General features: G+C 39.2%; 1 protein-coding gene across 2 annotated transcripts in view; it reads right to left on the reverse strand.

The window, feature by feature from the left end:
* LOC115574604 (alpha-2-macroglobulin-like) overlaps nt 1-20,196 on the reverse strand; it is a 38,461-nt gene extending 18,265 nt beyond the window's left edge. For both annotated transcript variants that reach the window (XM_030406259.1, XM_030406250.1), the window contains exons 1-27: nt 20,111-20,196; nt 19,767-19,947; nt 19,436-19,592; nt 18,926-18,978; nt 18,375-18,395; nt 17,206-17,371; nt 17,022-17,106; nt 16,782-16,920; nt 15,970-16,087; nt 15,745-15,854; nt 15,486-15,653; nt 14,539-14,766; nt 13,545-13,608; nt 13,269-13,414; nt 12,679-12,828; nt 12,144-12,293; nt 11,951-12,047; nt 11,651-11,831; nt 5,248-5,473; nt 4,073-4,199; nt 3,800-3,921; nt 3,651-3,702; nt 3,477-3,560; nt 1,403-1,579; nt 962-1,037; nt 400-556; nt 55-129 (exon numbers count right to left, since the gene is read on the reverse strand). In XM_030406259.1, the coding sequence (XP_030262119.1) occupies nt 55-129; nt 400-556; nt 962-1,037; nt 1,403-1,579; nt 3,477-3,560; nt 3,651-3,702; nt 3,800-3,921; nt 4,073-4,199; nt 5,248-5,473; nt 11,651-11,831; nt 11,951-12,047; nt 12,144-12,293; nt 12,679-12,828; nt 13,269-13,414; nt 13,545-13,608; nt 14,539-14,766; nt 15,486-15,653; nt 15,745-15,854; nt 15,970-16,087; nt 16,782-16,920; nt 17,022-17,106; nt 17,206-17,371; nt 18,375-18,395; nt 18,926-18,978; nt 19,436-19,592; nt 19,767-19,947; nt 20,111-20,196 (3,396 nt within the window). The remainder of the gene's footprint in view (nt 1-54; nt 130-399; nt 557-961; nt 1,038-1,402; nt 1,580-3,476; nt 3,561-3,650; nt 3,703-3,799; nt 3,922-4,072; nt 4,200-5,247; nt 5,474-11,650; nt 11,832-11,950; nt 12,048-12,143; nt 12,294-12,678; nt 12,829-13,268; nt 13,415-13,544; nt 13,609-14,538; nt 14,767-15,485; nt 15,654-15,744; nt 15,855-15,969; nt 16,088-16,781; nt 16,921-17,021; nt 17,107-17,205; nt 17,372-18,374; nt 18,396-18,925; nt 18,979-19,435; nt 19,593-19,766; nt 19,948-20,110) is intronic.
* Nucleotides 20,197-26,651: the final 6,455 nt, after the last annotated feature.

The following is a 26,651-nucleotide window of genomic DNA, read 5'->3' on the forward strand; positions in this document are numbered from 1 at the left end:
AAAGTTTACATTTCAAACACCATTAGCTGTTTGTACGGCCGAAACTCTACTTACATTTGCAGACGTATTCATCTCCAGGAAGGCAGCAGTTATGTAGGCACTGAGAGTCACTTCATCAGACACTCCACCCTGTAGAAATTGAGCATCGTACAGATATTATAACGCTGTATCTCCAACACTCAAGAGCCCAAAGTTATTTAAGTTATTTAGAGCACTGCTTACATTCAGATGGACGATGGCAGTGTTTCAAAGTGAGTACTAAGGCATGAATAGTTGATGGGGGTATGGAAATGTACATGTCTAATCTTCATCGGTTTCAGTTATCAGCAGCTAGTGATGATGATGTTGACTGATTTTCCTTTGTAGAATACGAAACACTACAGGGATTTTTCACCTTACTTTCATTCTGTTGTTGAAGAGATTTCCTGACTGTTCAAAACAGCCATTTTCGCGTTGTTTTCTCTCCAGCCAAGTCTTTGACTCCTCAATCTTTGTTGGGTCGATGTAGATGAAAGACTGGGCTTTGGCGAAAGATCTGAGCACAAAAGCTGTCAGCCTGAGGATATTACAACAAGGTTAGACATCAACTGACAGGATACGACACCAGGACGCACTTGACCTGTGTAATGTCTCATGACACTAAAAAACAAAACACTAAACATTCAAAAAACAAAAAGGATTTTTGTTTTCACATGTAAGGAATTTGGAACGATTATTCAGGCAGATTTTCCACCAGTTCTCAAGTCATTAACACAGAAAAAATCAATTAAGATCAGAGTTAGAAACTGGAATATTGACTTGCCCCTGACTGCTTACACATCATGATTCACATCATCAATTCTATGCTTTTAGTATAGTTTCCTTTTCTTGAGGTCAGCTGTATTTCATTGATAAGAGATGGTCAATGTTGCACCTGTACAAATCCTATTATATATGGATGATTGATTAGTAGTGTCCTCACCAAGTGTTCCCTGCTCCTGCACCAAATGTGCTATAAGCACCGTCAGAATGTTTGTAGTTCAGCTGTCTCTGGTAGCCTGAAGAAGAATAGAAACCAGTATTTAGGCCATTAGTGATTCACATATTGACACGGAGGGAAATTTGTTGATGATGTCTCTGTCAGTTTAAATGTACAGACAAAGAAAAACAACATTTTGGGGAATATTTTGCCTTTATTGGACAGCTGGAAGTAGAGAGATGACAGGAAATGATAGGAGAGAGGGGGAATGCAATGCAACAAAGGTTGCCCCACTGACCTCGGGATTATGTTTGGGATGCTGTCAAGTGATAAAACACACCAGATCTCCTGCTAATATAGTTAGCAAAAAGAATCTGACGCTTACAGATTGTATATTTTGCACATCTTAAGGGATTATATATCTCTAAACAAACAGAGACTCACCACTGGTCAGGTAGTTGGTAGACTTCTCTGTGATAGCTGGGGTCAGCTGCTGTGTATTTCTCAGGTACTGGAGGATGTAAATGTTCGGGGCCAGAAGTGCCATATTCTGCTCACCACATCCGTATGGCATTCTTAGCAGCCCATCCAGGTTCTTCAGGGCTCGGCCCAGAATGTCACCTGCACAAAAACACTGACTCGCTAAGCAAGAACATGTAACTAACCTGACACACATAATACAAGTGTGTGTTATGTTGCTACACCACCCATAAACCAAATTCTGAAAAATTCAGATCAAGCAGATTTAATTATGTTTTTCTTGAAATTGGATTTGTCATAGTTTGTGTTTTTGGTTTTGTTTTTCCTACTTTATTTTGAAGCTGTTTCCTCATTTGTCATGTTTTGCTCCTCATTTCCTTCCTTTGTCATTTGCCCCGCCCTTTTAACTTCTCACCTGTATTCTATTAATCACCCTTGAGTAGTTCAGTCCTTGTCTTCTCCCCGTGTTTTGCCCTTGTGTTATAATGTGCTAATACGGCTACTCCTAGTCTGGGGCAATAGGACTAATGTTGTAATATTGAGAGAAAGGCTTCAAGGGAGGTAGTACTGTTAAATTTCGAGATTGAGTATGGTTAAAACCAGAGATTAACCAATTACTTGGGCTGTCTAGCTATAGAAAAATCAATTACTACAAAGCTTTGTGATTAATTAATCAAAATGAATCACATATGCCAATATGTTTTGGTCAAGGAGTGAATCAATGAATGAATAGATATTCTAAACGAATATAGGAAGTGCTATTTTAAGTTGAAGTACTCTGATGGTTTGAAGCTCCACTCTAGTGTGTTTTGGTATGATCTTTCCTGACAATGTTTTAGAATTTTGGGTGAATAACTTCTACTACAGCAGAATCTTGTATGTCATCCATGAAGCTTGGCTTCTGGTTTCTTAACAGTGCTGTGGCTTCTCTTTAAGAACAAGGGAGTGTGTGGAGAGTGACAGAGCAGACAGCTGTTAGCCACCAGAGGAGACATAATGTTTGGCTGAGAGGTTGTCTAGTGGCAGTAAATGTACAGTTCAAGTTACTGTTTAACCATGAATAAACTCTCAGTTAGTAAGTGTTTGGGTACCTTTATACTCACAGTAACAATTTGAATTGATATCTAAACTTAAACCTAAAAGCTCCGTTTAGTGGCCAATAAGGCAATCACAAATGTGCCAATGAAAACTCTGGCCTGTGGACAAAAACCAAATCTCTGCAGCAGGCCCTGGTTTGGAGAGGTGACCATGACCACTGAGCAGAACTGTCATAATTTAAGCTGGTTATTTCCTGTTTGATTCTGAAGTTATATCCTCCTGTGTTACATCTCACTTTCCTTTTCCTCCCTTTGTCGGTGGTCTGCCTCTGGGATTGTCTACCCCTCCGTAATATGTTCACCTGTGTCATATTAGTTAATCAGCACTTTATAGAGTGTATATAGTCTGTGTGCTCCCTGTTGTCTGTAGCCACATTTCCATAAAGCATTTTATGCTTATTTTGAAGAATATTGCATAAGAATTTTTTTGGAAATGGTATGATTTGAAAAAACGTCCTCTAATTTGCAAAAAGTTTGCACATTCATTTGAGGTGGTTTTTGTGTTTTGCGAATCAGAGTTAATGAGCAAAATGTTTGAAGGAAACAGATTTGCCAAATAAACTTGAACAAACGAATGAACATTCAACTTACAAGGCTGATCAGCTGTTTCCGCTGTCTACGAAAAACATGTCCGTAGGCACGTCATGTCGTGACAGCATGCAACATGGCTAATGCTGGCTGACATTCGTGAACAATTACAACTTGCCCTATGTGTCTTGTATTTGGGGCCTATCCTGTGTGTTCTGACAAGAACAATGCAGGTGTAAGAAGTAATTTAGACTGAAAAGTAACTAATACTCTAAAGTGTTATTTTAATACCAGTAGCTTTGCTTGAGTAATTGAGAAATATTTCAGTAATGTTGCTGTAATTGTGGTTGAGTTCAGGATTTCAGTCTCTTTCCACCACTGGTTAAAACAACAGTAATTCATTTATTAGTTACCCAGGACTGATAGTGTAGCTCGGGCAGATCCATCAATTACGTTCTCTGGGAGTTCTATGTCTATTTCCTCGGTCAAAGCTTCATCTGCGTGCAGAGAAAGAGAACAGACTGAAAAAAAAGATCAGTGTCACGAAGTGGATCCATCCATTCATCCATCCATCCATCCATACTGACCTTTTGGACAGAGCAGCCAGTTGTAGTTCTTCATCATCTCAGTTCCCTCAGCCTGAGAGGGAAGAAAGCGATGACTTCTCTTAGTTTCTATTTTCTATTTCATACAGTGCAGACATGGTTTCTTTGTCATCTTTTGTTTAGGTACCAACCTTTACAATGAGAGATCGTGTGACCACATCAATACGACCTCTTTCTGGCACGCTCACAATCTCGTTGCCACACAAAGCGTGGGATGCTACAGCCTCAGCAGTCACAGATACATTCACAGCCCCTAAAAAAGTCCATATAGCATGAAACACCAGTAAAAAATCAAATATTCTAGTGTGAAAAAATGTGTCACAGATTTCATAGAGATTAAAAAAGGGGAACGCTGGGGACATTTCGACATTTTACCCTAGTGTGGATGAAAGCTTGACCCTTACCCAAGGCTGAGGGAGCCATGGTCCAGCTGAGGGTCTTGCGCTCACTGCCACACAGACAGGATGTGTACTGGTTACCAGAAAGGGGGGTGAGGGTGTAATCTAAGGAGGGTGCTGGAGTCACAGTCACCTGTTAAATGGAGACATCGATTTATATTTTTAGGTTGTCCTCAACAGAAAAACTGTGAAAGCAGCTTATTATCACCCATATTTATGTATCCTGTTTGCTGGTGACCTCCATTTTCTGCAATATTATTTTTAAGACAGCAAAGGAGGAAGTCAAGTGGTATAAAGGCTGAAAAAAATCCACATATGGAGGAGGTTAGGGATGGATGGTCAGGTCAAACAAAGCAGATGACTCTCACCCAGGAGACCGCTGTTAGTGTCTCATGTGAAAGCCAACGGTCAGTAACTTTAACATACAACCTTAAGTTACATCAAGTTCATAACATATCCGAAGTTACTTACATAATGTAGGTACATTCATGACTGAAGTAACCTAGTCACTTTAACTGAATCAAGATGTTTTCCTAAACCCAGCCAAATAGTTATCTTACAAAAATATTACCCAAACAGTGAGCATACAGTGAATGACCATTATGCCTGTTGGTGATATACTGCAACAGTCATGTTGTTTTTGGGAACAGTGATATATGTTGTTTTAAGGAGTCATTGTCAATGACAATTTAGTTGTTTGGGTATGAGAATGTGTTTTATGACTGGGAATTTATAGCATGCGGAGAACAATTGTGCAAAATGTAGCACAGCACAGCACACATTTAACAATTCGAAGCTGGATCTTGGATTTTTATTCTAAATAAATCATGCATCAAAATATAAAGTATTCTGTAAACTAAACTAGTTAAGAAAATAAGGACAATCCCAAATGTTTACCACAACCCGTTGTCATGATTGAGTTGTGCAAATACGGTAAACATAAATATGGTAAACATGTTAGTGTTGTCATGTTCTCATGCCGACATTACATTTAAATGCACAATATCTGGTTTCTGCATTTAAAGGGTCTCTTCATCGGAAAACAAAACAAAAGACTCATGGGAGGGAGGGCTGTATGTTGGTACAAAACTCAACAAAATATAGAACAAAGTCTTGTTTGGACATTATAATGCAGAAATGTTCCAGATTCTATCTTTAATTAATGTAAAAGCATTGATTACCATGATGCAGCTGGACAGGTAGTTGAAGGTGGTTGCCTTGAGTTCAAAGTGCTCCCCCTGAATGATGGAATAAGGCAGGCTCAGCTCAAGGAAAAAGGGTTGGAACACTTCAATCTCTTTACGAGGGGCCAAGCCAAAACCCTGAGGCGACAAACAGAAAGCCTCTGTCTCCCAAGTGGTGATTGTGTCTGGGACACTGAAGGGCACGTCCTTCGTTCCAGACTCTCTGGATGAAAGAATACACACATTCAGTAAGCTGGAAAAACAAACTTACATAAATCAATTTTAATATTAACTAAACTAGTGCATTGCCCGTAGGAAATATGTGTTCCTATAGAAAAGTGGGAGGTTAAGAAGCTTTTTCATGGATGGTCAAATGAGGCTGTGTTTGAAGGTGGGACATCAGGGATATTTAGGTTTGTTGTGAAATCCGATATTCCAGGGTATAATTGGCCCTTTTTGACTATTTTTGATTTTGCCATTATATTTCACCCTAAAAACTATTTACTTGGTGTCATTATTTTCAGCACAACCTCACATGTGTGACTGTACAGTTATTTTTTCATTTTTACATACTATATTAACACAATGGACCTAAAATCACAAAAAAAACATAAAATCCGAGTAGGAAAAAGTTAGATTTTTTTACTGTGAAAACCACAAATATGTTTTAAAAAAAAACATTGTTTATTACTTATAATGCAAATATAAATTGTTGTTTGCTAAATATGTGCATACATTTTAAAGATTTACGAAGTTACATGTAACTATTTACATTTAGATGCAGGCAATGCTCAGGTCTGCCTGAGCTCCTTCCAGCTGAATGAATAGCTGCACTGCCTGCTCCACATTCAGCAGTCTCCTAATTGTTCTGACTCATTAAACAAAAAACCGACTCCACTACACACTACACCAAACACTACATAACACACTAACTATACACTCCAAACACGCTAAATGTCACAAATCTCTCAACTCTCAATACAGCTGTCTGTACACCGACCGTTGTTGCCTGTCAATCATCCGCCTTCGTCCCTCCCACAACTTCCTGTTCCTCAACAACCAAACTTGCTGCTTGGACACTTTCGTGACAAAAGCCTGTTTTTACCGTTTCTTCCTGCACCAGACACAAAGCAAACGTGACGGCAATGTTCGCGAAAAAGCTCGGCGGACATTATTTACCCTAGGTCCGGTTTTGGACGTGCCGGTGGGTCCGGTCCGTCGACTCGGAAGGTGGGCCTTGTAGGTTGGCTAGCGGCTAGCAGCTAGCTACACACGAACATCCACAGATTCCGATTCCACTTTGTTGTCCGCTCGTCTCTGGATCTCCTCAGACCCGAACAGACTCAGTCCGGACTTCGTTTAGTCTCATTAATCCACAACAGTCAGTTTAGATGCACAGAACAGAACGGAACGAACTGCAGGCAAAATCCCGGTCCAGCTCACGCTGCTGCAGGTATAAATCCGCTTGTTTCTTAAGGTATGTCGTAGGCTTGAGCTCTGCATTGATGGTGTGCACGTGACTGTGGTGGCTCCGGTGGACAATGCTCCCAGAATTTGTCAAGCATTTATGAAATAATTTATTAATGGTATCATTGCAGTCCAAACAAATGCGAAGTTGCACACCCTTGAACCACGCAGCAGCCATGTTGAAACTCTCAGGTCAGTCTGATCCTGATCCGCAGAGATATTTGAGGCATACACACACACACAGACAGACAGACAGACAGACAGAGATTCCTTGCTTTTATAGAGAGATGTGAAGGCTGTAGCTCAGGAGGTAGAGCGGGTCTTCTAATAATCGGAAGGTAGCTGGTTCGAATCGAGGAAGATACTGAACCCCAAATTACTCCGGATGAGCAGCTGGCATCTTGCATGGCAGCCTCTGACATCAGTGTATGAATGTGTGTTTGAATGGGTTAATGTGACAAGTGCTGTAAAGCACTTTGAGTGGTCAGTAGACTGGAAAAATGCCATAGAAATGCAAGTCCATTCACATCTATCTATAAATACAAGGAATCTCTGTGTGTGTGTGTGTGTGTGTGTGTGTGTGTGTGTGTGTGTGTGTATGTGTCTGTTGGTCAAATATCTCTGCGGATAAGGATCACACTGACCCGAGACTTTCAACATGGCTGCTGCGTGGTTCAGTGGTGTGCATCTAAGCATTTGTTTGGACTGCAATGATACCGTGAATAAATTATTTCATAAATGCTTTACAAATTCCGCCGAGCATTGTCCACCAGAGCAACAGAGATGGACAGAGTACTCGACCCCAGTACTTGAGTAAGAGTACAAATACTACTGGTCAAAATTTACTCCGTTACAAGTAAAAGTAGCTCAGTCGACATGTTACCCGAGTAAGAGTAAAAAAGTACTTGCTTTTAAAGGTACTTCAGTATCCAAAAGTAAATGCTTTTAAATTTACTTTAAGTAAAAGTAAGAGTAAGAGTAAATTTCTTATAATTTTTTCTAAATGAATTTAAGGACCTTTTAAGTCTTGTTTCTGAGAATTAACTCTTTGAAACCACCTGCACTGATGTGCTTGGTTTTAGGACCACAATGTTATATAAAGCCTGCAGAAACACCTATAAAAACAAATAAAAAGAATGGGATCACAGGAGGACAGCAGATGTTGCAGATGCAGATGTTTATTAACAATCATTAAAACTGTAACCAAATGAACCTGCACCGTCCAACTAACTCTCTATCATTTAGCTAAGTTGGGAACTGGAACCCCCTCAAAGACCAATGTTGTCCCCAGACCACTGGTTGGGAATCACTGCTTTACAAAAAACTACATCTGATGCAGCCATTGTCGCAGTTTTGCGTTGACAAACGCAGTCGAGTGCGTGGCTACTTTGGTGGTATCCTTATGGGGAGGGATGACATATTTCCGCTTTTACGTAGACCCCAGTGGAGAGCGTGCACTGTGATAGGTTTCCTTCTTTGACAAACATAGCTTTTGTCCAATAGTATTTTAGGAAAAAAAAAAAAAAAAGAGCTGACCTGAAAGTAACGAGTACTTTTCAGCCTTCCTAGAAATTAACTCGAGTAAAAGTAAAAATATTTGTCTTGGAAATGTATTCAAGTAAGAGTACCAAAGAAATCTAATACTCAAGTAAAATACAAATCCTCTGGATATGTACTTAAGTACAGTACTCAAGTAAATTTACTCCATTACTGTCCACCACTGCAGAGCAACCACAGTCACGTGAGGACCAGAGCCAATCACTGCACACCGTGGCCACATGCGCACCAGAGCCAATCACTGCAGAGCTCAAGCCCACGACATACCTGAAGAAACAAGCGGATTTATACCTGCAGTGGCGCAAGCTGGACCGGGATTTTGCCAGCGGTTCGGTCCGTTCTGTTCTGTTCTGTTCTGTGCATCTAAACTGACTGTTGTGGATTAATGAGATTAAACGAGTCCGGACCGAGTCTGTTCGGGTCTGAGGAGATCCGGAGACGCGCGGACAACAAAGTGGAATCGGAATCTGTGGATGTTCATGTGTAGCTAGCCGCTAGCTAGCGGCTAGCCGCTAGCTACACAGCTCACCTCCCGAGGCGACGGACCAGACGCATCGGCATGTCCAAAACCGGACCTAGGGTAAATAATGTCCGCCACGCTTTTTCGCGAACATTGCCGTCACGTTTTCTTTGTGTCTGGTGCAGGAAGAAACGATAAAAACGGGCTTTTGTCACGAAAGTGTCCAAGCAGCAAGTTTGGTTGTTGAGGAACAGGAAGTTGTGGGAGGGACCTAGGCGGATGATTGACAGGCAACTATGGTCGGTGTGTAGACAGCGATATTGAGAGTTGAGAGATTTGTGACATTTAGCGTGTTTGGAGTGTATAGATAGTGTGTTATGTAGTGTTTGGTGTAGTGTGTTTAGTGTGTAGTGGAGTCGGTTTTTTGTTTAATGAGTCAGAATAATGAGGAGAAGCTGAATGTGGAGCAGGCAGTCCAGCTATTTATTCAGCTGGAAGGAGCTCAGGCAGACCTGAGCATTGCCTGCATTTAAATGCAAATAGTTACATATAACTTTGTACATTTTTTAAATGTATGCACAAATTTAGCAAACAACAATTTATATTTGCATTATAAGTAAAAAAAAAAAAATGGTTTGTTAAACATATTTGTGGTTTTCACAGTAAAAAAATCTAACTTTTTCTACTCGTATTTTATGTTTTTTTTGTGATTTTAGGTCCATTGTGTTAATACAGCATGTCAAAATGAAAAAAGAACTGTATAGTCACACATGTGAGGTTGTGCTGAAAATAATGACACCAAGTAAATAGCTTTTAAGGTGAAATATAATGGCAAAATCAAAAATAGTCAAAAACAGCCAATTATACCCTGGAATATCGGCTTTCACAACAAACCTAAATATCCCTGACGTCCCACCTTCAAACACAGCCTCATTTGGCCATCCATGAAAAAGCTGCTTAACCTCCCACTTTTTTTATAGGAATACACTTTTCTTACGGGCACTGCACTAGTTCCATTAAAAAAAAAAACTATTTGAGAAGATGAGTTATTGTGTAGGATTAATTGTACTATTGTAAATAGCTCTTCAAAGTAGTTACTCTGACCTCAAATATCCTGTGTAAATACTTCTACATATTGTGTTTTTGAGGATTTAGATATTCAGACACTAAATGAGAGAGTTACAGAATATATTTCTTATTATAGAGAGCATAACTCTAAATATGATGCTATCTTTCGGAATAATACTTTTGTCAAAACATAAAGTGTATATTTTGATTAATAACATACATTACACATTACATCAATTATTTGTAATCACATGAGGTAAAATAATAATAACAATTATTATTATAGCTGCTGTGCAGCGATGGGTCGGGTCCGGGATATTTTTGGCAAATTTAGGCAATTCTGAGCAACAAACAGGAGAATAGGAAGACAAGACAGTTGACAACAATGTTCATTTTGGACCACTTGAGGCTTGAACTCACAACTTCTGGAACCAAAGACTTTCATCTATCACTCAGAGCTAATTGGCAAGCGGCAATACAACAGTGGCTTCACAAATTGACTAAGCCATTCACTGTTGTGCAGGCAGATTTGAAACCACTGTAAAAAATTCAGTTATCAAGACAAAAATCTGAAAATACACATATTGCAGCATGGAGATGTTGGTAATTAAAAATGATTGATTTGCTCCATAAGTGAATAACTGATGTTTAAAAATGCTGCTTGCATTGACTGCAATTATTCACATGAGAGCAGAATTCAATGTTCTCAAAAATTCCGTTTTTTAGGTAAAATTCTGATATTTGTCAAACATCATCTACCATGACTCTAAAAAAATTTCAATTTTGTCATGAACATTGAAGATTTATTTATCAATTTGCAGGTATATGTTTACAGTAGTGTTCACAGTCAAACATTTTCATGCACTGTAGGCTAAAATTGTGGGAGGAGATAGGTTTTTATAAGTTTTACAGTTTAAAAAAAACAGTGATGGACTTCATAATTTTTAATAGGTTTAAATGTACAAAAGTTTCTTTAGTATTGGGGCTACAGTTTGATGAAAGTGTGAAGTTCTAGCAGGTTGATTTGTTAAGAATTTTGATCTGTGATTTGTTTTTAACTCTAAGTGTTTTGCTTCATAAGAGAAAATCTGATGTTCAAAAATGCCACTCTTACATTGACTCCAGTTGTTCCCATGAGAGCAGAATTCAAAATGTTCTCAAAAATTCAGTTTTTGAGATAAAATTCTGTTATTTGCCAGACTTCATCAACCATGACTCCAAAATATTCTCAATTTTTTTCAGGAAGATTGAAAATGTATTTAGCAAGGATTTGATAGTATATGTTTACAGTACTGTTTACAGTCAAACATTTTGATGCACTGTAGGCTTAATTTTTGATCAATCAAAAATCAGAGAAACAAGTTTTGTGGAGGACGGTCTGAAGATGCTCTCTAGCAAGTTTGATGACAATTGAGCAAAAATTGTGGGAGGAGATAGGTTTTATAAGTTTTACAGGTTTTGAAAAAAACTGAGTGATGGACTTTATAATTTGTAATGAGTTTAAGGGGACTAAAGTTTCAGCAGTATTGAGGCGACAGTTTGCTGAAAGTTTCAAAACTGTAGCATGTAAAGTTGATTTTGTAGGTATTTTAAATTTTTTTTAATTTAAACGCTTATTGTGCCCCCCCCCCAGGAGGAATATTGACATGTCCTTGGAATTAAGTAAATCTGGCATGGGGCCGGACATTTCTGTAAAGTTTGGTGAGTTTTCGCCCTTGGGAAGTATGACTTCCTCGGAAGAAAGAAGAAAGAAAGAAAGAAAGAAAGAAAGAATTCCTAGGAATACAATAGTGTCCTGGCAGCTTAGCTGCCCAGACCCTAATAATAATAATAATGCGAGAAGCTCACCCAACTTCCACCAGGTCCCATATCCAGGTTTCAGGGAAGAAAGTGCGGACAGTCTCTATTGGTGAGGTATCTTCAGGAGAACGTCCCCCAAATCCCCCAGCAGCACTGGGCAAACCTGCCTCTCCCCCACGTGCACCCATTCTGCCTCGCTCTGGAACACTGTGATACCTCATATTGATACCTGAAATGAAATCAGAAAATATTTCTTCAGAAGCAGAGCACAGCAATGACACAGTGAGCTGTTTTAAATCTCTTAAATATTCAGCATGTGTCATTATATAGATAAGAAAAAAATGTCACCATAGTTGTCATAGCCTTGGTGGTATTCTCTTCCCCTGTATCTGAGGCATGAAGGTACTCGGATGAACAAGTTCGTTGCCATCTTCAGCCCTACATTCTAGATAATCCAACACAATGCAGTCATCATTGAAAAGTTAATCAACTGTACAACAACATAATATTTTTTATTTGGGGTGTATTTTTTGTGCAGTACCTGGAAAACTGTATGAGCGTCCCCTCTATCATCACGGTCAGGAGGATATGGCAAAATGTATCTTCTAGGTCTCACATGCAGACAATCGTCAGGATCTCGAACGTCATATGGCGTATGGGATACTTTTCTGACAGGCAACAACCCAAATATCTGAAAAGAAAGGTATGGCTCAAGGCTAGTAATGACCAAATGTTTTTTTTGTATGAACATCTGACAAAAAATAATTCTTGGGATTTTCTTTTTGCTCTTTAAACGTGGATGTAGAGTATAGCTGTCAAAACTGTACCCAGGTGTAGTCTTACAGAGGAGTACACCTCACATAGGTGTTACCTCACATACAGTATTTTCATCCCAGCGTACTGGTGGGTGAACTTATCAACAAAAATCTATAGAGTTGGTTAAAGATCTACAACTGGCAGAGGGAGAGGGAGAAAGGAAACAATAGCAGATTAAAATGATAACCTTATATAAAAAAAGGATTATTCAGATGGCACACAGGTGATCTACACCTATCTGTGGTGATTCCAGCAGTTACCTGCTCTGCCTCCAGGGTCTTCCCTGGCTCCTTGATAAGGACACTCTGGTCGACAGCACTCACACCACAGAGAGAGTCCGGCTGGGCCGTCACCTGCAGGTTGGTCTCCTCTCCTGGGACAGCTAAGGAGGGAGAAAACTCCACGGACACCTGACACATACCGAAAGACACAAAACGCACCATCTGGATTTTAGTGTATCAAGATGACAATATCTGATCTCGTCAAACATGTAAATGACTCCAGAAAATCTCCTTGATTGATTTTTAATCAGGAGGCCTATCAAATGAATTCACTGTGCTTTTCATCAAGCTATCACTTTTATGTGTAAAGTACCTTGCAGAACACATGTGTGTCAACCCAAAGATAGAGTACAGCATACGGTTTGACCCAGGTATCTCTTAAGTCCTGTCAGAGCCCCTGTAAATCACCTCTGTATTGTATGCCCTGATGTCAAACTGACCTCAGCTGGTCTGGGAGGCTGTCTTGGAGGGCCACATATTGACCTTTTGTAATACAAATAACATACCTTAATTCTACACCTGCTTCTGACAAGCACAGTCAGTACCACAAGTCTTCTTCTTATACTGACCTCGTTACTGAAGCATTTCTCAGTGGAGAAGTCAGCACTGTGGGCGATCACAGTCTCACTGGGGAGGATGGCGTAAGCCACAATCTGGACGTCTGGTGCTATCTCTGCAGACACTTTCAACTTGAAGGACAACTCGCCCTCAGTCACTGAAACAGCAAACCAGCTATTATTAACAACAATCATCATACACGTGAAACTATAGATCAATAACAATGCAATTAGAAAACCATTCAGTCTCGAATAAAGAGTTATTTTAAGACGTCATCCTTTGCCCACCTGATTTATCTTGCACCTTGATCTGTTTAACTCCTTGCATGACAATGGCTCCTCTGGATAAAACCTGAAGAATTTGAGAGAAAGGGACACAAAGAATGAGTAATGTTACTCTAAAAACTGATCCTTTAACACCAGGTTACAACACTGCCTGGTGTTCTGGTGTGTGATTATTTGTCATTGTATTAAGTACTGAGGGGAATTTGTTTATATGAGTCAGGTCAAAAAGTTTGCTGTACAAGTTCAGTGTGTAGGACAGCAATACGTGGTTTTTCAGCTGAAGGGCAGCCGCACTAAAACCAGATATGGGGCCTGTGTCATGAAGCAAGTTCAACACGTGTTGCTCAGCTCCTATTATTTGGATAGAAGCGGTAGACGGAAACAAGGTACAAGGTACAAACACAAAACAATCCATACCAATTTTTTTTTTTTTTTGGAAAGGTAATTAAAATTTGCAACATTTGGAAACAGCTAATTTGCAGTGTGCAATGTTAGAGGCTGGCCACTCATCAATGGGGATCAGTGTACATTTTATCTCTGTGGCATGTTATTTGGTCCATCAAAATATTTTCTTTCTCAACAAAGTAGCCTCATAATATTCAGTTGCACATTTGAAGTATCAATTTCTCTGCGACTGAAACGGTGTATCCTGTTATTTTGGATCATTATGAATCTACCAGTTTTTTTCAGATTGCATAACTGATGTCACTTTCTTGTGTTAGACGGTAGGGAGGAGGATCTGCACCCTCTGTAGATACAAAAGGCTTGTTCAAAGGTAATGAAAACACAATGATTATACCAGGTGATTATACACTGATAAAAACCCTCATTATGAATATTATTCCCTATACACTAATAGATCAAAAATCATACACAGTGGATTTTTAAGACAGATGCCAGTAATCTAGTTTAAAGGTCATTTTAGAAACATCTCCACTGCGCATGTCTCTGGAAGAGAACTGGTTTCGAGCCGACAATCAGTTCACCCACCACTCACCAGATACATCACATCGGCAGAGCCCGGTGCCTCTCCAGCTACAGTGTATTTAATGGAGATGTCTTCTTCTCTGTCACAGGGAAGTAGTGCATCCTTCTTCTTCACCTCCAGGGAGCTTGTGGTTTTAGTATCAGGAGAAGTAGGTTGGTTTAAAGACACCATGTGATCTCCAGTCTCATAGTGTGCAGCTCTATGAGGATTATACCCCAGTATCGGTTTGTTGCTAACCTAGATTGCAGAAAAAACATAAATAGGTGAAGTGGTCGAGATAGAAGAACGCTTTGGAAAGTGAGTTAATTCTTCACAGCCAAGCAAATAATTAGGTTGAAATAAACTGTTCCAATATGGCCACTAGCTACTACGCCGGTGCCTTGATCAGTTGAAGCATTTTGAGGCACCATTTTAGATTTCAGTCTCTTTGCATTATCACTGTCACATTCTGTAACTTTCTGTGGCAGATACTTGTGTTTTGGTGTTTTTCTCCGGCCACTCACCGGAGCAGCTGAGACACACACCTGCACTAGGTTGGCAATCGGCACCTGCTGATAAGCCCTGTTCTCTGCGCTACCTTCAGCCAGATGATTTTGTCTCCTGATGTGGTATATGGCTCCGACTAGATCGGCATTAAGTCAACGAGTGTGTTTATAGTGCTCTCTAGTAATCTGATTTGTCTCTTGTGTTTCTCTGTACTCATTGTTCACTGGCACCCCTGTAACCTGTGATCCTGCTCCAGTCGCCCAGCTCTCTGCACCTCTGCAGGTAACTGCATTACTGTGCTTTTTGGAGGACTCAGCCTTGCCACCCTTCACCAGCGCCACCCTGATCTTCCCTTGTTAAGTCAATAAATTAACCTGAACTCCGCTCCCTTCCACCTTTAAAAGAGTGTTATTAGGCGTCTTATAAATGTTAGCTAACAGATTGTGAATACAGTGTCTCATCTTGCTTACATGGAGGTGGAAGTTTCCTTGAAAGTTAGCCGTGCTCAATGAGAAAGCAGCAACACCACTGCTGTCCGTCGTGAGATTCTGTAGCCGATTTGCTGACCGTCTCTTACCCTCAAACAGGTATACCGGCATGTCAGGAATGGGTGTATTATTGTAATAAACTGCTTTAACCTGTTGGAAGCACAAAGTGGTATCACTGTCATTCCCCACAGCTTAATTAGCAGAGAATCATACTGACGAAGTGAAGACCACATTCACTTACTTTTCCCACCACATTTGATCCTTGCTCATAAATCTTGGGTGTGTCAATGAATGACAGCTTTCCAACAACATATGAAATCCTTATTTTCTCCTGTGCTGGGTGTGAAATATCTGCACAAGAAGCCTTTATGTTATGACAGTAAGTCATATTGTTTAAATTTATGGCACTGTAATTTTCTTACTTACTTATTCTCTTTCTAAATATATAAGATATAATATAACTTGCCTGTCCCCTCCTCTTCCACTGTGGCCTTAAGATGCAGCTCATCCCTCAAAATTTTTTGGTCAAGTTTTGTGAAAGTGGACATCTTCAAGGTGAAAGTGGCACAGCCCGCCTTGTCCGTCTGTGAAGTACAATAAAACAAGATAAAATTCCCAATTTCAAACACATAATGGAATTAATCCATAAATGCATAAAATGTATTTTCTGCCTCTAGGGGTCCCTCCATCAAAGCAGAGCAAATACACAAAATTTTTGTTGCTGTGGAGGGAAGACCGAGTGGAGAAGCGGGGCATAGCTGCTGCAGCTGCCCTTGGTCGGCCAGCTCTGGAGGAGAGAGTCGAGTGCAGACCCAGATAAAGTGGAGCAATAAACACCCAGAATCACATTACATTCTGCTCTGATCTGGAGCCAGTTACCTGGAGCTCTGAGATAACTCTGAGATTTAACATTAAGTATTATAAAAGTGGATTTATCTTTACTTCCATTTATCAACCTGATTGCAGCAGCGATCAATTGACACAACCTCCATTGTTTGGTGCTTTTGTACTGTAATCTTGACTTCAGACTGAAGCTGTATTGGGAATGTACTTGAGCCCAATATTGAATGGCTGGTACATTGAAAGCATGATTGAATTTCCCCCAACGTGATTAAAAATATAACCCAGTTCAGAAGTTGCTCCAGTATTTGATTGTTATATACTGAAGGATGCACACACACACACACACACACACACACACACAAACACACACACTGTATAAGCACATACAAGGTCTACCTTTATATTCACCATATTTCAGCACAGATGAAATTGTACCTGCTTTGCCTCCTTGTGGCATGGGGCTGTCATCCCGGGGGCACCGTCCGGATTATCAGGAATATGATGGTAGTAGCGTCGAAGAGGTCGGCACATCTCAACATGCACACTGCCTGGTACAGGTTGGCCATATGTATACCTTTTTATGATGTCATAGAAAATTGTGTTGTTAAAGTGAGTCATTCAGCACCACACTGCCTCAATTTTAAATGATTTAAGAGTGAAAGGCCTCTGACTTACTTTGCACATACTTCAGCTTCGATTTCCTCCTGATCAATACTTGCCTCCTCAGATGATTTTATTTTTACATCAAATTTAGGCAAAACTGGAGACAAAATAGAATTATTTGCAGTATTGCTTCATTATTATGATATTTTTCAAATGGAATTAATTGAAAGATGATAAAAAAACAAATATGACATACCGTATTTCTCAACCTTGAAACTATGATATATTTTTTCTCCACCAACTGATACAATAACGTTGTAGGTTCCTTCACGGGCCTCAGAGTTCAAGGAGTAAAAAAGCTGAAGTATTTTTGCATCGGATGTTTTGTTCAGCCACTGTCCAATCCTGTTGCTGTTAACATCCTGTGTAATAAATTAAATAGCACAATAAGGTATTCGTGACAAATGATAACATGTACATAGAAATACAGTGCAAACCATACCATGCTGCTGATTTTTATCTTGTTTTTTAGGACACATTTTGTGTAAAACTGTGCTTGACTCTTTGCAAAAATCATCAAGTTTACTTAAAACACTTGAAGCATACAATTAACATTACACACTTCATATATTTTTTCAACATACCCTCAAACAGATCCCAACCAATGGCATTAGTAGTATCCAGTTACAGATATATGGTTATCAGTGAATACTGTCCATCACAGATATACGAAGAGAATTTATTGATAAAAAGAATTATATATATCCTTTTTAAATTTTAATATAATTGCCAAACTAAATCTTAAGTGAAGATTAGCTTTAATATCACAGTCTGTATATCTGAGGGAAGCTTGTGCAGTGCATGAAAAATAACAACAAAAACTGAAAACAGAGCTTGAATTAAGATAATTTATTTTGGCCAAACTACATGAATTTAATTCATACAGAAGAACGAGGGATGGGTTAGTAAAACTAGCCTGTAAAACATGATTTTACACTGAAAGCAACATTACTTGACCTGAAATCAAAAGCTTCAAAATGATTTTGATGTTACAGTTACTTGTAATAGGTTGCATATTGGCCCTGTTTCAGCTACTCTGCCACCGCGTTGCTTGTTTCTGGACTACGTAACTACGTAACAAACGGAGCATAGCATTCTACGGAACTGTCACACGTCGCTCACTATCAATGATTTTGGAGAACATGGGTCATATTTTATGGAGAAAAAGAGGTTTTCACTCTGAGGTCTACCAGCTGCTCTGCTTCAACCCTGTAATTCAATGTAATATAAAAGTGTCAACTACTTATTGATCATTAGCCAAGTCAGCCCGTTTATACAGAGGTTTAGTCAATGGAATGTTATAGCCAAGTTTTGAGGTGACAGAATTGTTAACTTGGTGAAAAGGGTATGTGGACATGGTCTTACCTTGATTTCAATGATATTGTACTGCAAGAAAATATATCACAGATATGTTAGATATGATTGATTTTTTACAGCATCAGCAGAAATGTTCAAATGCAGCAGAGACAAGTTTACCTAAAGAGGCCCTGGCTGTACTATTGACCCAGAGCTTCACCAGAAGCCGACTTAGTCATGTAACACCAACCATGTCAGTCAACTCATTACATAACTGACTTCTTTTATATTGTGAAACTGTCAGTTTTTTGAGCACGATCCAATAAGTAAATGATGATTAAATATAAATGACACATTGAACTAAACAGATGTATTGTTTAGTCTCAGTAGTACAGACAGCAGCTGAAGAGAGAGAACAAAACCCAACAGCAAGCACATTTATTTTGGACTGCTATTACATTACAGGTTACTCAAAATAAACATTGATGCTCATGTGTAAAATGTATTAGAATATGCCCAAATAGCCTTGATACCTATTTTTAGGTATCTTTAGCTCAGGATACCCTGTCAACTCAGCACACCTCTAAATAAGATCTAAAAGTAAGGAGTCCAAAACTCACCAGCTGACTTGCAGGTCTCAACTTGGAGTCTAGTGTGATGACTCTGAAATGCACTGTGAGAAATGTAAAGATATTACATGAAGGGCTTACAGTAAGGTTCAACAGTCAAATAAAAAATCACATCATTACAATCAAACTTAGTTTAGAATAACAGATCATTTACTATTGGCTTGCTCCCTCTGCTATCTGCTTTGCATTCTTTAACATTAGAACAGAGCATGTGACCTCCTTTAGCTATACAACTGCCATTCAGTTTTTATCTTCTTCTATTTACTACAGCTAATTGTCACAGGGCATCTGAGGCCAATCCAGCAAGCAGTGAACTACAATCTGAGAGATTATGATGGGTTTCCCAGTGAGGGACAAAAAGAATAACTGAGAGCTTGAGTTGAGATCAACATTAGAAATTGTTTTGTGCAATGAACTGCATGAAAAGTATTTTGTGGCAAAGTTTCGTTAGCCCAAAAATAATCTTGTGTACAACATCATAGATAATCAGCTGAAGGTTACCTGTTTGTCCGGGGAGGTAGATTGGTTTATCTGTTTGGACAAATGACCTTGGTTTATAGAACTGGATTTTGACTTTTTTGACTTCTTTTGAGTAGAACTTGTCACCTCGGACCTCCACTTCCAACTTCTGCACCACTTCATTCTGCACTAAAGGAGCCTGTTACAGACAAATATTTCATAGACAGCAAAAGCACCATTAAGATCTGTTTTCTTCTAAAAATCACAAGTGTATGCTTTATTACAGACGCATCTGTCGATAAAACACCACAGTGACTTTTTTGCATATTTTGTGCAACAAGTCTGTGTCTTATAATCCATTTGGAGAGCTGACCTCAAATTGAATGCACTCATGAAACTCTTGACTGGATGTCTTCTGTAGAAGGGTTGTAATCTTCTCTTGGGAGACCAAAGTGACAGTCATGACCAGAGTCTCATTGGGCTGCAGGAGACTTACACAGAATTTTGTCTTAGCTCCAGCTTCGAGAACTGCAGGAATGGCGACCATGTACTGCCTACAGTCAGGAACATACACACATACAGTAGATACCTCACTAGATCTGACATGGAGGACACGCCAGCTCAGAAGATTATGCAGCAATACAGCATTATTCAAATTATTGTAAACCCCCATATACATTCTATTATTATTCTGTTGTATAGAACAGGTCAACTTACGGTCCTGCCGTTGCTTGACCAACACACATCCAACTTAAGAAGACACACACTGTCCATGTCCACATCTGAATCCCAGGATAACCCATGGTTGACTGACAAGAGACTCAGAGTCAGCATCTGTTAAATAGCCTTCGATACAGAAATCCACCCCCGCTCCACAAACATGGTACAACTCATAATGCAACCACTCTATTTGATTTTCAGTGACGTTAATCAGTTACAGATTTGAAGTTGTTTTTAATGTAGTGTTTCACACTGACTGCAACTGAAAGTCTCATGCTGCCCTTTACCCAACATGCGATGTTTGATTTTGTCATTGCAACAGCTCTTAACCTGATTCCTAAGGCCAAAGTAGACATTCCTTTTTCCAGTAAGTTAACCCTTGTGAACTGATAACGTCCTCAAATACTGCTGTAGTGGGCATTTGTCCGAAAATCAATTTAACTAAAACGTATCAAAATCAAAGAGGGCAACTTCGGCACCATGGTGGTGAATCGTACGCAGGCTAGAAGTCATAAGGTCCATTCAAAGCTCTTAGTTAAAATCAATGTAACAAACAAATCCTGTTTCTTGTATGCCTCTCTTGCACTGGTAAAAAACCATATGGCCACCCAGGTGCGTTCTTGTCCTCCATCTGCATTCATAGCTATATAATCTCCTAGTGCTACCCAATTTACAAAGAAAACAAAAACTAACTAAGCTAAACAAAACAATAATATTTTCCTCAAATTACTAATAATAAAAAATAGTATCACAAATTTAATCAAAATAAAACTATACTAATCAAACATTTTCAATAACAAATAGATAATGAAATAGCTCCAACACTCCGGCCCCTAATTGTGTTTGTATCATAATTACCAATACATTAACAAGAGAGGAGCTATTCCCACAATAAGATCTATGAACATAGTACTATATGTCATGCATTTATCTTAAACAAATCTTCTTATTCTTGATGAACCTACAATTAATAAAAAAAGAAGATGGAGAGATTAATAAAGAAAGAGACAGAAAAAGAGAGAGACCGAGATGATGATCAGTCCATGATGCTGGACTGCTGCTTACAGCAACAGACAGAGTTTCGTCACAGGCCTTTTCAGAATGGAGAGCTAGCTTGTCAAGGACTTGACAAGCTAGCTCTCAGTGCAGAGCGAATAGACTCATAACAGGCTATTGTAAGGCTCATGGCTCATGACAGGCTGTAACATGGTCATGTATGAACAGAAAAACGAAAATGCTGGAATATGGTTTCTGTCTGCAAAACTCAAGTTTCCGTCTCTGCCAGTGAGGGAGTAAGCGCAAGCTTGACGGATTGACTTGTTTGGAATACCGGAAGACTGGGCTGTAAACAAACCATTATGTGGCTGCTTGCACAAACACACTGTTTTAACCACTTTTTTATTAACTTTGAGTCATACACACTGCAGTGCTGAGTTTTGGAGCATGTTAAGATGCTTAAAACACAGTGTACAGTTCTGCCCCCATGGGTTAGCTGCAGTGGCGGCTGGTGACTGAAAAAATTGGGGAGAACAGGAGGAAAACCAGTCCACGGTGTCATGTTATTTTATACAAGTAAACTACTTATCCCTATTTTCTTAGATTCAATGAAAATTAAGCAATAAAACAATGACTTACAAGACTTCTTTAAAAACATTTTATTAAATGGCTAATATACAAGACAAAAAAAAATATCAATGTGTACCCCTTCTGCGATTCAATCCCCAGTCACCTGTGTGGCAGGCAACTGCTCTACCCACTGTGCTACCATAGCAGTCAATGTACATACTTCACGACAGCACAGCACATCACACTCATCACTCATCACAATCGCCCTAAACAACTGTGTTGTTGCTCTGTATTGTGTTCCTGACTCTGTTTGTTGCTCTGTATCTATATATATATATATATATATATATATATATATATATATATATATATATATATATGTATATGTATATATATATATATATATATATATATATATATATATATATATATATATATATATATATATATATATATGACAGTTCATATTTAGAGACAACAGAATGTGACAGCTTTGTCACAATAACAACTTCAAATTTGGACATTTTGTAATTGCTTCACTTCAAAACAGTCACACAGTGGCACATCAAGAGTAGATGAATAGCCTAAATGTTGTCTTACTGTAAATGCTCATGTTCTGTTTTCCTTGTAATGTCACCAATAAATAAATTTGAACTTAATCTATCTGGTACATTATAGTAAGTCTTGCCCAATAACAATACAATACAATTACAACAGTTATTAATTATTATGATGACAACTGTGCTTAGGTGCATGATTATATCACAGCTGAGGGGAATTTGCTGACTACATTTAACAAATATGCATAACTATAGACACATAAGATGATGCATTTTCTTACAGCATCATTATTTACAATGAATTAAATACATTTCACTGAATGAATGAAATACAATAATCAAAACAAATGACTGAATCAGATGCCTTGTCCCGCTGCACCATCTCATCACACGCAAAATAGCTCAGGATAATTCTTTGTATTGTTAATGTGACGGGAACAGAAAGGGTTAATAAGAGTGGATAGTACAGATAACAGTGGACACAGCAGTTAACCACTTCTCCATCATCACCCCAAGTTGACAGAACTGAGCAGTTTATTGACGACATCTTTCAGGGTTGTTGCGTTACATGAAGGATTTTATAGGTTTATTCATGTTGACTATCCCATAGATGCGGCGACACGGCTGCTACTTATCTGAAATTATGTGATATTTGAGTAGAAAAGAGGCACAGGCGCTTATGGATATGGAAATTCATCGAAACACACGTCATATACGTCAGTGTAGATGAGAGCCAATTAGGGCAAAGTCCTGACGTCATGAAGGTGGGTCTAGGGTCGCGCAGTACCTGGAGAGGAACTGCGCAACTGCTCTGCAGCCGCCTTGCTTCCGCGATAACTTAAGGTCATGTGACATCGGATGCGGCGCAGAAACCACTCCCATCCAGGTCATCGTGGACACATTTTAACCAGCATGCATCACGATTTAGGCAGTGCTGCGCAGCGCTGCGTGATCTTGAACTCGCCTTCTGATACCTTCATGTGCTGAGAATGTGATAACCCTTCAGCCAATCAAATGGCAGCATATCTAAATGTGATACACCCCAAAAATATAGTGACCACTTTCAGTGTTTATTTAATTTGATAAGATGAAAAGTAATTTCCTTTAATTTCTTGCATCTAATATTTTGCCTAATAATATGGTGAACCATCTGATTATTTTATTTTTCATGTGTGACAAATATGCGCCCCAGGTTGTTTAGGGGAGAACTTTTGCCCCTACTCCAGATGCAATGGGGTAAGGGCAAACAACGGTTAACGTGTGTCTTCATTGCTGCTGATCTATATCTGTATTTTACAGGTTAGTAATTGATAAAAGAATATGTCAACTTCTGTAAGCTTAACTTTATGTAAGCAAGTGTTGTGACGATATTTTGAGATTGTTTCGGATACTTCTTTTGAACTTTATAAACGGAAGTTTCTGCCTTTGTCTCACGGCAGGTAGACGCTGCTGCTGCACATGGTTTAGTGGGTTTTTATCACCTGTGCAAGGTCTCACAGGCAGGTGCTAGGTTCTATGTTTACAATGCAAAGACTTTATGCACCTGCACATGTAATAACTTAAACAAACAGTTAAGATTAACAGAACTAACAGAACTGTATTCATTTGGGGAAAAGGTTAAAATGAGTATGGAGTTATATAAATGTTAAACCTTAAAGCAAAACTCTCTCCAAAAAGCACCGAGGCTTTATTTGGGATTGAATATGAGTCAAACCTTCGTGTAAAAGCATAATGACGACGAAAGAGGCACTTTTAAGATTTACCGTAGTTTCGGTTTTGGGCACGTTAATTTTGAACGGGAGAGCTAGGGGCATGATACACTAGCATCAAAATCGCTATTTTTAGAACACTATAAGAAGGCTCGACACAACATGAAACTTTGCTCATAGCATCACTAGGGTCTCTACTCATGAACACGAGCATTGAGAATATTGTTTGTGTACACAGAGTTTATGAGTTTATGTCAAGCCTTCTTAGTGTTCTAAAAATAACAATTTTGATGCTAGCATGTCTTGCCCCATGCACTCCCGTTCAAAATTAACGTGCCCAAAACCGAAACTACGGTTGTGCCTCTTTCGTCGTAATTATGCTTTCACACGAAGGTTTGACTCATATTCAATCCCAAATAAAGCCTTGGTTGCTTTTTGGCGAGAGTTTCGTTTTAAAAGTGTGCCATCCATCCAAACTTTCTTCAAACAGAGTCAGGAACATCAGGATGAAGATGACACTGATGAGGAGGAGGACTGCCTGCAAGCTAACCCGGAGCTAGAGGAAGATGCCAGAGGAAGCGAGTGTCAGCCTGTTGCTAGCTGGCAGCCCGAACACATCCAGTACTTACACCGGCAGCTCGCATGAGTGGATGTACCAGGTGTCGGATCCGGCATTGTTGGGCGAAATTAATGAAAATGCTCGCTCTGTCACTAGTTGCACTAACTCTTAGTTTGTTGTTACCTGGTTTTGTTTACATGCCTTACAAACTCTCATATCATTTCAGACTCTGCCACTCCCTCCTGCTCTGCATTACCTGCTGGTTTGATTCACCCCATACTCACCTGCTCCTCATCAGCTAATCAGCCCATAAGTATATGTACCGGTCCTTTCCCTTCAGTTCTTTGCCAGATTGTCTTGTGTGTTTTTACCAAGCTCTCCAGCGTACCATATCCTGTTTCTGCCTGATCTACTTGTTCTGGCCTCAACTCATGATGGCGGTTTGGGCGGTAAAGTGCGCTCCTTCACCAATGATCTGATCTATTGCCGTTTACCAAATAGGGAAAGAGTTTCCTGTGACTGGATGACATATTCACCACCTACAGGTAACATTCATTGCTTTGCCTGCATGCTCTTTTCAACAAAGAAACATCAATTTGTTAGTGGCTTCTCTGACTGGAAACACCCTTGTAACGCATGCCAATGTAATAATGTCCACAAATGTAATAAACCCCAAACGTAATAAAAATCTGCAGCATTTAATGTAATAAACCCACAAATGTAATACATTTTCCACAAACGTAAAAGCCGCTGCCTACTACAAACGTAACACGCGATTTCCCACAATTGTAATAACTATTACGTTTGCAGGGATATTTTTCGCCTGTGGGGACGTGAAAATCTTTATTGTAATAACTTCCCACAAATGTAATAATACAATGAATAATGGTCGTTGTGTTGTGGTTGTTGTTTGTTTGTTTGCCTATACACCTACTAATACTACTGACTATGGGTGAAAAATCTAACTGCTGACTCTCCGCTCTGCTATCACACAACAGATCCCCCCCTCTCTCTCTTAATTGTTTTTTGGCATATAAATATCTAGTTTCAACAGATTTATTTCTTTGCATAAGCAAAATGCTTCTTGTTAATGAGGATCATCTCTCTAGCTTGAAAAAAGGAAGGGAAAAATCTCATGACATTTAAATTCCCATTGGCAATAAAAATCTAATGAAATCTGGATTTATTGCTCATTTGTAAACACAACACTTAGAGTTCGATCCGGTCAAATAATATGTTTCTGATTGTGTCAAGACGGGTTAAAGGGGAAAAACTAAAAGGTGGACCCAAATGCAGATTTAAACAGGAGGCAGGATCAGGGAGAACAGAAGGCGAGTTTTTATTAAAACAAAAGCTGATTGCAAAACAAAAACCAAGGACCACAAATGAAAATGAGCTTGAGGACCAAAAACCAAAGTAGCAACAAAACAGCAAGACAAAGTCAAAACTAAGGCTAAAACAAAGTACAACCAAAGTAAAGTTCAAATAAAAAATGCATCAAAGAAATCAAAATCCAAAACATACCAGGAGGAAACTTGACGAGGGGCATCACAGAGACAGAAGCAATGAACAGACATACACCAGAGGGAAGACAAAGACTATATACACAGACACTAATGACAAGAGGAGGAACAGGTGAGGTGGAGCAGCAGGTGGGAACATTCTGGCTGATGAGCAGCACACTGAACGCCTAACACAGACAGGGAGAGACAAACATGCACCAAGAAGGAAGGGAAAGACAGGGAAGAACACAGGAAACTGAAAGGACACAAGAGGGCATGGAAATCAAAACACAAGACACAACAAGACACAACACAGAACATATACCTAGAGCAATGACCGATTGGACCAAAGTGTCAATTGGACTTGAGAAGGGCTTGAATTTTAACACCAATAGAACGGCCGTAAGCGGTCATTTTGACCGCTAGATTTTAAACTCCATAATCTGTCATGTAAATACCCAATTGAGTAGTGAATGCATTCACTGTGTCATATTTTTAAAAAAATGAAATAACGCCACATTTTAACAAGTTTAATTATACACATTTATCAATATTCATATCATTGCACATAGTAAACCGTAATAATTGCATATTTACACAAGATTTTAATATAGAAAACTCAGAACAAGAAAATTAACAATT

The sequence above is a fragment of the Sparus aurata genome, chromosome 2 (genome assembly GCF_900880675.1).
Source record: "Sparus aurata chromosome 2, fSpaAur1.1, whole genome shotgun sequence".
Taxonomy (NCBI): Eukaryota; Metazoa; Chordata; class Actinopteri; order Spariformes; family Sparidae; genus Sparus; species Sparus aurata.